Below are 12440 nucleotides of genomic sequence, written 5' to 3'. Positions count from 1 at the left end.
TAAACTTTTCTCTCTGTACGTCTGTGGCTTTTGTCTTTTGTCTGTGTGTCTGTACTGTATGAATGAACAGTGAATTGATTGTGTTCTCAGTGAGTGTCCTGCCGTCCTCTTGCATTGCAGGGGGAGAAGTATGACGGTCGCAGGGCAGATGTGTGGAGCTGTGGCGTCATCCTCTTTGCACTGCTGGTGGTAAGATCCTCTTCCTCTCCCTCCGTCTTTTTCTTCCCCTCTATGTCTCTCGCTCTGTAACTCCCCTCTCTCCTCTCGTGTGTGTGTGTGTGTGTGTGTGTGTGTGTGTGTGTGTGTGTGTGTGTGTGTGTGTGTGTGTGTGTGTGTGTGTGTGTGTGTGTGTGTGTGTGTGTGTGTGTGTGTGTAGGGAGCTCTACCCTTTGACCATGACAACCTGCGTCAGCTCCTTGAGAAGGTGAAGAGCGGGGTTTTCCACATGCCCCACTTCATCCCCCCAGACTGCCAGGCCCTGCTCAAAGGAATGATCCAGGTCAACCCTGACAAGAGACTCACGGTACGGGGGGAGGAGAGGGGGAGGATGGTGGAAGGGAGAGAGGAGAGGGAAGGGGGGGGATATGGAGCGAGGGAGGATGATGACGGGGCGAAGGAGAGCCAGGCCCCGCTCAAAGGCATGATCCAGGTCAACCCTGACCGGAGACTCGCGGTACGAAGGAGGAGAGGGGGGGGGAGAGGGGAGGAGGAGGGATGGGGTAGAGAGAGAGGGGTGAGGAAGAGAGAGACTCGTGGTACGGGGGAGGAGAGGGGTAGAGAGAGAGGGGTGAGGAAGAGAGCGACTCACGGTACTGACTAGACGTAGTAGGAGTACTGTGTGGGTAACTAACTGGCTGCGTCTGTGTTCTCTTACAGCTAGAAGCAATACAAAAACACTCCTGGTATCTGTAAGTACACTCATCCCGTTGTACTCTGTTTTCTCTCACAACTTATCATTGTCTTCTTCTCTCTGAACAGACGAATAAAACCAAGACAGTCAGTTGAATAGTTCTACACGTTGCTCGTGTATGTGGCCATTTTCACGGAACTCTCTACTCATCCAAACTTTCTCCCCTCCGTCTGTCTTTCTCTCCATCTCTCGCTTTCCCCCTTTCCGTATCTCTCCCCTGCCAGTGGTGGTCGTAACGAGCCGTGTCCGGAGCAGCCTCCTCCCAGGCGTGTGTGTGTGAAGAGGATCGTGTCGCTGACCGAGCTGGACCCTGATGTACTGGACAGCATGCACTCGCTGGGCTGCTTCAGAGACCGGGGGAAACTGACCCAGGACCTGCAGTGTGAGGAGTGAGTACTGTCTGGGCTGCTTTTAGAGACCAGGGGATAGCTGACCCGGGACCTGCAGTGTGAGTGTCCCTTGATGTGGCCCCTGTAGTGTCACCGTTCACTGGTTGCTGTGGAAATGAACTATTGATCTCTCTCTCTCTCTCTGTCAATTCCATTCAACATTCTCTTTATCTCTCTTTCTGTTTCTCTCGCTCTGCTCCTCCTTACTAGCCTCTCTCTATATCTCTCTCGCTTCCCTTCTCACTACTAGTGTTTTCCTGCCTCTCTCTATCCTAGTATTTTTGTCTCTGTCTCTCTCTGGAGAAGTAAAGGTAATCCAACCCAGGAAATAGGACTTTGTGAAGTATTGGGACAGGGCCTCTGATTGCGATATTCCAGCACAAGAGACAATCTCTCTCTCTCTCTCTCTCTCTCTCTCTCTCTCTCTCTTTCTCTTTGTCTTTCTCTTTCTCACTCTCTCTCTCTACTGACTGACCAATCTGCTTTTTTGGCATGTCAAATGTTACATCACTCTGGCAAAGCATAAACATGACCACAGATATAAACAATGGCTCTTTCTCCTTCTACTGTTGTCCCACCAACTCTCACATTCACATTATGCTCTAGTTCTGATTTAGCCATCTTTATCAATCCCTGAATGTCTCTCTCTCTCTCTCTCTACTGACTGACCAATCTGCTTTTTTGGCATGTCAAATGTTACATCACTCTGGCAAAGCATAAACATGACCACAGATATAAACAATGGCTCTTTTTCCTTCTACTGTTGTCCCACCAACTCTCACATTCACATTATGGTCTAGTTCTGATTTAGCCATATTTATCAATCCCTAAATGTCTCTCTTTCTCTCTCTCTTTCTCTCTCTTTCTCTCTCTCTCTCGCTCTCTTTCTCTCTCTCACTCGCTTTCTTTCTCCCTCTCTCTCTCCCTTTCTCTCTCTCTCTCTCTTTCTCACTCTCGCTCTCTTTCTCACTCTCGCTCTCCTTCTCTCTCTCATTTTCTCAGAGACAACCAGGAGAAGATGATCTACTACCTCCTCTTGGACAGGAAAGAGCGTTACCCCAGCTGTGAGGACGAAGACCTGCCGCCCAGGAACGATATAGGTTAGAAAGAAAACCTTTAGACAACATAGGTTAGCAATAAAAACTTTAGACAACATTAGACAACATAGGTTGGAAAGAAAACCTTTAGACAACATTAGACAACATATATTAGAAAGAATCAACAAGCTCACCTAGCCGACACTTATTGGACACTCTGATCACTCCCAGAGACATTCGATTCATATTCTATTCTAACATAACATTCTCAGAAATAATTTGGAACATTCTATTTCTAGCGAACCCTGACTTACTGAAAGGTATCTGTGAAGCTAGCGACAGTAAGCAACATCTGGCGAGTCCGTTTCAAAATAAAAGTCCTGCAATGAAACTTTTCAAAATAAAAGTCCTGTGACAAAACTTTACAACAAGTTCATGTTGGTCTGCAGTTTCTTTGTCCGACACGTCTAACGTAGGTTAGAGGTGCTTTAACCTTTCTGTGTACCTCTGAGACCTGGATTCTAACCTTTCTAAGGTCTCCCAGCAGATCCCCCTAGGAAGCGGGTGGACTCTCCCATGCTGACTCGTCATGGCCGGTGCCGGCCGGAGAGGAAGAGTCTGGAGGTGCTGAGTGTGACGGAGCAGGGCTCCCCAACACCCACGCGCAGGGCGCTGGACACCTCCGCACACAGCCAGAGGTTAGACATAGATATATACACACATAAACACACACGCACACCGAATATGCAACACTTGGAACACTTCACATGTGATGATATTTCACGTGAAGTTTCACATGATCACATAACCTTTCACATGTGGATTCAAATTTTCACGTGATGCCCTGCAAACAGGACAGGATGTCCCCGGAATGTGACAAAATTGCTGCAGTGTTTTCCACTTAGATATTTGACACACTTGATTACATTGTGTATGTTTATTTATACAGTAATTATTATTCATTAGGTCCTCACCTGGGATTTGAACTCACAACCTCTTGGTTCATGGCATTACTATCTTCCTGCTACTCCACCATGTCTGTGTCAATGCCTGATTTCACCTGTATTCCTACACTGGACTTCAAAGTAAATCTCAGCTTTGTACTCAAGAAAAACTATAATATTTATATTCAGGAGTAACCTTAAAACAGAATAATATGTCTCACCAACAGTAGACAACTATACAGAAAACCCTTAAATTACTGAAATAAATCAATTAAATGAATGATGAGAGAATAGTCATATTAACTGATCAATCAAATCAAATCAAATTGTATTTGTCACATGCGCTGAATACACCAGGTGGTTGACCTTACAGTGAAATGCTTACTTGCAAGCCCTTAACCAACAATACAGTTTTAAGAAAAATACCCCAAAAATAATAATAAAAGTAACAAATAATTAAAGAGCAGCAGTAAAATAACAATAGCGAGGCTGTATACAGGGGGGTACCCGTACAGAGTCAATGTGCAGGGGCACCGGTTAGTCGAGGTAATTTAGGTAATATGTACATGTAGGCAGAGTTATTAAAGTGACTATGCATAGATGATAACAACAGAGTAGCAGCAGCGTAAAATAAGGGGGGGATCAATCCAAATAGTCTTGGTAGCCATTTGATTAGATGTTCAGGAGTCTTATGGCTTGGGGATAGAAGCTGTTTAGAAGCCTCTTGGACCTAGACTTGCCGCTCCGGTACCGCTTGCCGTGCAGTACCAGAGAGAACAGTCTATGACTAGGGTGGCTGGAGTCTTTGCCAATTTTAAGGGCCTTCCTCTGACACCGCCTGGTATAGAGGTCCTGGTTGGCAGGAAGCTTGGCCCCAGTGATGTACTGGGCCATACGCACTACCCTCTGTAGTGCCTTGCGGTCGGAGGCTGAGCATTTGCCATACCAGGCAGTGATGCAAACCGTCAGGATGCTCTCGATGGTGCAGCTGTAGAACCTTTAGAGGATCTGAGGATCCATGCCAAATCTTTTAAGTCTCCAAAGGGGGAATAGGTTTTGTCGTGCCCTCTTCACGACTGTCTTGGTGTGCTTGGACCATGTTAGTTTGTTGGTGATGTGGACACCAAGGAACTTGAAGCTCTCAACCTGCTCCACCACGGCCCCGTCGATGTGAATTGGGACGAGCTCGGTCCTCCTTAGCTAAAATAGCAGTGCAGATGGCACTATTTATTCTATGTGCAGAGATGTATTATAGGTAATGAATGTGTATGTGACTTCTTAGAATGCTACAAAGTTTGTGACGCAGCAGCAAGATCAGCTGTACCCCAAATCCAGAGGTTGTGAGTTCAAATCCAATCTGGGGACGTATTGATAAGTCAGTACTAAGTGATTTTTGTCAAATATAATCATATTGTCATTGATGAAAGATTTTTCCACTTTTTTTAAACCTCCATACCATTCCATTGCTTCCCTTTAACGAAAAAATGTGAAGTTGAAATTGAGCTGACATTTTTACATGGGAAACGTAAGAGACACATTAGATCAGTCGTTCACATGTGTTCGACATGTTTCACGTGTTTCACGCGTTAACACCACCTTTTCACATGTGAGGAGAATAACATGTTTTCACCTCACATGCGGAATTTGCACTTTCACATGTAAAAAAACAACTTTCGGCTGAAATTGGTTTTGCGCTTTCGCGTGAAAAAACGTTGAAATGTTGTGAACGTGTCGTTTCATGTGATCACGTGTTGCTTTTACATGTAGTCACAGGTTATCACATTGACTTGACATAAGATCACATGTGACCACGTGAAATTCATGTGATTTTTCCATAAGGGGGACCGTGCTATGTGTTACTGTACCGGTGTTGTCTGATACTGGTATTTTTGTCCTCCAGGTCTCGTTCAGTCAGTGGAGCTTCAACAGGGCTCTCGTCAAGTCCTCTCAGCAGTCCCAGGGTAAGTCACGCTTGGCCAACTCTTTTACAAAAAGACACATATTTACACTACCTGATGATTATTATAGAGGTTGTTCTACTGTAGAATTTATAAAATACCATACCTGTAATATCAGTATATTTTTGTACATAAGTATATCTGTGATATGCCGAACTCACATTCAGATGATACTACCTTTGTTCATGGTGAAATGTGCTACTGCACAGCTACTGTGATCTGATTGTGTTTCTCTGTAATGAACTGAAGTGTAATTGTAACTGTAACTGTTCTTCTGAGACTGTCATTTGTCCTGACTGTCCATCGCCCTCATACTGTTCCATTCTGAGCCATTACCCATACCATAGATACCATCACATACACGCACGCACACACACACACACACACACACTCACTCACTCTCACACACCAATAGTAAGGGCCTAGAGGCACACAAGAGATACAGACCGATAGGATCACATATTAGCCCTCAAATTGAAAGGGTCTCTGGACCTTTATTCAAAATGGACCCTATTAAATTAACATAATAAGAGAAATAACAGAATATAAATCTCTACAATTAGAAATGTAAGTACAATCAGACTACAGGAAATTCATAAATCATAACTCATGACCATTGCTCTCTTCATCTTTTCTTCCCTCCTCTCCGTCCCTCCGTCCTTTCTCTTCCCACCCATCAGAGCCCAGTTTTCACTTTCAGCCAATCAGAAGTCACCTCCGCCTCCACCACCCACTCCAAAGACCCCAAACCAGGAAGTGCCACCACTCCCCGGCCGTCACAACGGATGACTGTGGCCGACCCCAAAACCCAGACCCTGCCCTCCAAAGGGCTCTCCGATCGCACTCACCTCCTATCCATGAAGTCACTACCTCTCCAAGCTCCCCCCTCGCCGTCCCCCTCACCCATCCTCTCCCCCATCCCTCGCTTCTTCTTTTTCCCCGCCCCCTCTGTCTTTAAGTCGGTCAGTAAGAGCGTCTATCCTAACTCTGCCCCTGTGCCACAGGTCACCCCTCAGGGGTCTCCACTCCCCACCCCCCTAGGCACCCCCGTCCACCACCCCCAGCCCACCCCTCCCTCCTCCTCCTCTTCCTCCTCCTCCTCGCGGGCGGAGGGAGGGGGTGTGGGCGGGGGCGGATCCCTCTCCCTAACTCCACCCTCCAGCCCTGGAGGCAGCGGGGGGATGGCCGCCAGTAGCTCCGCCCACTGGAGGACACGCCTCAACTCCTTCAAGAACAACCTGCTGGGTTCGCCACGCTTCCACCGACGCAAACTGCAGGGTGAGAGAGAGGGGGGGAGTGTGTGTAAGAAAGAAATTAAGACATTTCAGAACGAGCAATGTTAGAGCCCGTAATATGAATATATATGTGTGTATAGACAGTATGGACAGTATAGGAATAGGAAAGGTGTGTACATTAGCAGTTCATACCCCTTGACTTACATTTTGTTGTGTTAAGGCCTGAATTCAAAATGTAGTAAATATATTTATTTGCGCACCCATCTATCAATAATAACACATAATGACAAAGTGAATACATGTTTTTAGACATTTTTGTAAATCATTATTTTCTCATTTCTTTAAGCTCTGTCCAATTAATTGTTGATCATTGCTAGACAACCATTTTCAAGTCTTGCCATAGATTTTCAAGCAGATTTAAGTCAAAACTATAACCCGCCCACTCAAGAACATTCACTGTCTTCTTCTGGTAAGCAACTGCAGTTTAGATTTGTGTTTCTTTTCTGTTTCAACTTATTGTCCTTCTGAAAGGTGAATTAATTTTCCAGTATCTGGTGAAAAGCAGACTGAACCAGGTTTTCCTCGAGGATTTTGCCTGTGCTTCGCTCCATTCCGTTTCTTTTTTCATCCTGAAAAACTCTCCAATCCTTAACGATTACGAGCATACCCATAACATGATGCAGCCATCACTATGCTTGAAAATATGGAGAGTGGTACTCAGTAATGTGTTGAATTGGATTTGCCCCAAACAACACTTTGTATTCAGGCTGAAAAGTGAATTGCTTTACCAAAATTTTAGCAGTATTACTTTAGTTCCTTGTTGCAAACAAGATGCATGTTTTGGAATATTTTTATTCTGTACAGGCTTCAATTAGGTTAGTATTGTGTAGTAACTACAATGTTGTTGATCCATCCCCAGTTTTCTCCTATCACAGCCATTGAACTCTGTAACTGTTTTAAAGTCACTATTGGCCTCATGGTGAAATCCCCTAACCGATTTCCTTCATATCCGGCAATTGAGTTAGGAAGGATGCCTGTATCTTTGTAGTCAATTGGTGTATTGATACGCCATCCAAAGTGTAATTAATAACTTCACCTTGCTCGAAGGGATATTCAATGTCTGCTTTTTTTAAAACCCATCTACCAATAGGTGCCTTTCTTTGCGAGACATTGGAAAACCTCCCTGGTCTTTGTGGTTGAATCTGTGTTTGAAATTCACTACTCGACTGTGGGACCTTACAGATAATTGTATGTGTGGGGTACAGAGATGAGGTAGTCATTCAAAAATCATGTTAAACACTATTTCTGCACACAGTGTGAGTCCATGCAACTTATTATGTGGGTTTTTACTCACGTTTTACATTTTTACTCATGAACTTATTTAGGCTTGCCATAACAAAGGGGGTTGATTACTTACTGAGTCGAGACATTTCAGCTTTACATTTTTTATTAATTTGCAAAAATGTCTAAAAACATAATTCCACTTTGACAATATGGGGTATTGTGTGTCGGTCAGTGGAAAAAAAATCAATATAATCCATTTTAAATTCAGGCTGTAACACAACAAAATGTGGAAAAAGTCAAGCGGTGTGAATACTTTCTGAAGGCTCTGTATATAGGATGAGCCAAGACTAGAATACAGTATGAATATGAATTGGGTAAAACAGTATGCAAACATTATTAAAGTGACATTGTATGTGAATATTCTGTTCTCAAAGTAGCCACAGTCTCTTCTACCATTGCAGAAGGACCGTACTGTACTATACGGTGCTCAAATGTATTAGACAGATTGGTCATTAAGTCAATGAAACTGAACCTCATCAAGTGATGTCGTCAAGTTCTACTTCTCTCCGCTCTACTCCCTCCCTCCTCACCCTCTCTCTCTTTCTCCTTCTTTTTCTATCTTCCCCTCAATATATAACTCAACATCTCTCTCCCTCTCCCTCTGACTCTCGTCTTTCTTTCTTTCTCTCTTTCTCTCTCCATCTCTCTCCTTTTGCTCTCCTGTAGTTCCAACACCGGAGGACATGTCCAGTCTAACTCCAGAATCAAGCCCGGAGTAAGTAGATAATCCTAGACATACACAGTTAGTCTCTCTATATCCATCGGAATGACTGTCCTGCCTGTCATGTAAAATGCTATCGTATCTACTAGCCTGTAACACGTTTCAATGCCGCATGTTTCGGGAACACTTTATATCAACGTCCTTGAATAAGTCACTCTACATGCTTATAAGTGTTCATACATGATTATAAGCACCTCTATTTAACATAGCAGAAATATGAATATATGACTGTTAAAAATGCTTCTGAATGGCAGGCTGGCCAAGAAGTCGTGGTTTGGGAACTTCATCAGCCTGGAAAAGGAGGAACAGATATTTGTTGTCATTAGAGACAAACCGCTTAGTTCCATCAAAGCTGATATAGTCCATGCCTTCTTGTCTGTGAGTATCTCTGTCTATCCTCACTCATTCTTCCTCTCTATCTCTCTCGGACAACTCTCTTTCTCTCTCTCTTTATCTACCCTCTCTCTCTCTCTCTCTCTCTCTCTCTCTCTCTTTATCTATCCTCTCTCTCTCTCTCTCTCTCTTTATCTATCCTCTCTCTCTCTCTATCCTCTCTCTCTCTCTCTCTCCTCTCTCTCTCTCTATTTATCTATCCTCTCTTTCTCTCTCTCTCTCTTTATCTATCCTCTCTCGCTCTCTTTATCTCTCTCTCTCTATCTATCCTCTCTCTCTTTCCCTCTCTTTATATATCCTCTCTCTCTCTCTCTCTCCCTCTCTCTAACTCCTTCTCTTTAACTCTGTACCTTCCCCTACTTTCAGTGAAAGGCCTGCACAGCCACGATACAAAGATACACCAACCACCTTCGTAAAACATGAACACATAAACAACAGATGGAAAGTCTTGTAAGGCGGTTTCCACCTCTCGTTTCCAATGCTGTGTTGTTACATCGCATCTGTTCAGATCCCGTCCCTGAGTCACAGCGTCGTCTCCCAGACCAGCTTCCGAGCAGAGTATAAGTCCTCTGGTGGCCCCGCCGTCTTCCAGAAGCCTGTTAAATTCCAGGTGGACATCGCCTTCTCTGAGGTAGAGAGGGAGAGAGAGAGGGAGCGAGCCGAGAGGGAAGGAAAGAGGGAAACTGGCATCTACAGCGTGACGTTCACTCTCATATCAGGTAGTGGTTCCCAGACGTGTTTGTGTTACAGTAAGATTTTTTTTTTTTAAGCGTTCTTGCTACCCACTTAAGGCAAATTGTCACTTAGTTATGCATTGATGTCAATGGGAGTAGGATTCTAAAGTGAAAATGTGACTTAAGTGGAAGTTATGATTCGCTTGAAGTTACAGTTTAATTTTGTCAGAGACTTTTATTTGCAGAAATGTGTAGTCAGTGTTTGGTAACCAATGTTTGGCATGATTTTGTCCTATATTTTATCCTGTAATATATCCCCGACATATACCACAAAACTGTCAGGAGACAGTTAACAGAACTCATTATACATGTAGGTAATTCATCTTAAAGTCATCCCCATATTGATGCGGGGGAGTGTATACCTTGACTGAGTATTTGTCTGACTCTTTAGGTCCAAGTCGCAGGTTCAAGAGAGTGGTGGAAACGATTCAAGCCCAGCTACTTAGTACTCATGATCAGCCATCTGTGCTGGCACTGGCTGGTTGGTCCCCTCACACACACACACACACACACACACACACACACACACACACACACACACACACACACACACACACACACACACACAATTTATATCTCTGTCTTCATCAAACTCATGTCTTTTTATCTTTTTCTCCCCAGATGAGAAGAATGGGCAGCTGACCTCGCGTCCACCCGGCACCCCGACCCGGCAAAACTCCCGACGTTCGGAAGGAGGCGGGGACCGGGGCGAGAAGTGTGAGCGTGGTGACGCAGGGATAGGGGGCAGCGGGAGTGTGCTTCAGAGGAAGGGCTCGGGCAAAGACAAGACCAGACTCCTTTCCTCCAACGGGACACAGTCTCAGCCCTGAGGGAACATTGTGGAAACAGACATCAACAGAACAGGGCAGACCGTTAGAGAGTGATGACATTAGAGAACAACACAGACAAACCCCCTCAGACTACCACTACCGCCATCACCACTACCACCGTCACATCTCCCGAACCACCTGACCCAGCAATCATCGTCACAAACCACTGCTTCAACCTGAAACGGGCCCGACGAGATAGTTGGCCACCAAGATAGAAGAAAGAAAAGAGTGGACGAGAGGAAAATGCAGTGTCACTCATAGACTTGCTTCAGAAGAGAAGCTAAGATCAGAAAAATGTCTAATTGTACATTTGAAGTACAACACATCATGCAACTGTCAACAACAATATGGAGGCAGTAAAATAATCAGGCAGACTTATATGGGGAAAGGCAGGCTCTGAATGGTTAAAGGATAAATCGATTTTTTTGGAAGTTATCCGGTCTACAACCAATAAGATGAAAACCTTTGTGGAATTTCAGAAATAATATCACGAATTATAACAGTGTTTCCCAGTTGACGCAGATCCACTTTTAAGTTTTACCTAACGTCGTTTTTTTGGGTCAGTGAGAGTGAAATATTACGGGTCAAGTCAATTTAGTGGCTGTCAAGGAAACGGACGGGTCAGGTCCTTTCACTGGATTCTCAGTAACGATAAGTTACGAGAACAGAAACATGGTCGAATTTGAGATAAGGATGAGTAAGACTGCATCAAAATCAGAGTGAAGCGTCCAAATGCATCTTTGCATCCAAGTAGCTCCAAAGACGTCAATACAGCTATTTGAACAAAATAAAGACAAATATCTGTTTTCTCTAGAACTCAGCAGGACAATTGTATGATTCCAGAAAATACAATTGAAACAAACTTATGAAAACCATCTTGCCTTGGAATGAGGACTAAGCAAACGGATATCTCTACGGATATCACCCGAGCTGAAGAAAAAGAACAGACAAGGCACGGAAGAAAGTCTCAACGCCCCCACTACAACTGACATCTGGAACACGGAGAGATTTCAAACAGATAATGGAACGATAGAATTGGAATCGTTCGAGTAATTTTAATATAACTAAGATCCGCTGAATGATGTGCTCAGATGAAGATGTTGTAGTTCAACATTGTAGTTTAGTGGTGTTCATTCCAAGAGGACTGAACCAAGCCCTCCACATCCATTATTGTCTTCTACAGAAAACAACCAACTCCCTTACGTTCCCAATATGGCCGACATGGGGCACTGAATGATGCGGCTTTTGAAAAGGCCCTAGACACCTAAACGGGTGTGTTCTGTTAAGAGAGCAGAAAGAGGGAGGAGGTGGAAAAGCTCATTTCAAGAAACAAAAAGAGATACTTTGTCTTAAGGATGACAGAGAAAAAGACATTGAAACTGCTGCACACTCATTCCCAGTAGAGGAAAGAAACAGACCACACACAAAAATAATGAATTCCATTTCGTTTTTTGTTTCCTTTTTCCTTTTGTTAATGTGATTTGAGCGCAAATGAGTTGGATGTTTGCCGCCAACAAAATGGAGGATAGCGCTATCCAAGTGAATGTCAAAAACAAAAAACACTATTGTAAAAGTATTTTATTTATGTCATAGATTTATTTAATATTTATTGGTGTATTTATTTGTTGATTTATATATTGTAAAGTGGAAAGATAGTGGAAAGGGAAGATGCTGACAAGAACAGAGGGAAAAGTTCTGTTGGAATATTGAAACTGACAAAAATGGCTGCTGCAGTTGAAACCAGATTGAATCCTCTTTTCCAGAGCAGGACAGAAAACAACCTCTTGTCCATTCATTCCTCAAATGTTTTAGAAACCAATGCTGCAAAAATCCTTCCAGATCCTTCTGATGTTGTGTCTTTATTGTTTATTTGTCTTTGTTTGGTATAATGAAGATAATTTCCAATTTTAAACAACACAAAGCAAAAACAAAACACATTTTAAGA

The 12440-nt window shown here is 43.7% G+C and overlaps 1 protein-coding gene across 6 annotated transcripts in view; it reads left to right on the top strand.

Moving 5' to 3' along the window:
- LOC129823767 (serine/threonine-protein kinase BRSK2-like) overlaps positions 1–12344 on the top strand; it is a 20308-nt gene extending 7964 nt beyond the window's left edge. Inside the window, exons 7-19 of one of the 6 annotated variants that reach the window (XM_055882749.1) lie at positions 121–189; positions 377–523; positions 877–908; positions 1135–1299; positions 2302–2399; positions 2884–3034; positions 5181–5241; positions 5919–6516; positions 8484–8532; positions 8793–8916; positions 9440–9650; positions 10057–10146; positions 10287–12344. In XM_055882749.1, the coding sequence (XP_055738724.1) occupies positions 121–189; positions 377–523; positions 877–908; positions 1135–1299; positions 2302–2399; positions 2884–3034; positions 5181–5241; positions 5919–6516; positions 8484–8532; positions 8793–8916; positions 9440–9650; positions 10057–10146; positions 10287–10495 (2004 nt within the window). In that variant the 3' untranslated portion in view covers positions 10496–12344. Of the gene's footprint in view, positions 1–120; positions 190–376; positions 524–876; positions 909–1134; positions 1300–2301; positions 2400–2871; positions 3035–5180; positions 5242–5918; positions 6517–8483; positions 8533–8792; positions 8917–9439; positions 9651–10056; positions 10147–10286 lie in introns of all 6 variants that reach the window. The other 5 variants (XM_055882742.1, XM_055882733.1, XM_055882772.1 and 2 more) reach the window with 5 other exon arrangements.
- The last annotated feature ends 96 nt before the right edge of the window (positions 12345–12440 follow it).

The sequence above is a fragment of the Salvelinus fontinalis genome, chromosome 2 (assembly GCF_029448725.1).
Source record: "Salvelinus fontinalis isolate EN_2023a chromosome 2, ASM2944872v1, whole genome shotgun sequence".
Classification (NCBI taxonomy): domain Eukaryota; kingdom Metazoa; phylum Chordata; class Actinopteri; order Salmoniformes; family Salmonidae; genus Salvelinus; species Salvelinus fontinalis.
This window is presented reverse-complemented; position numbering and strand designations above follow the sequence as displayed.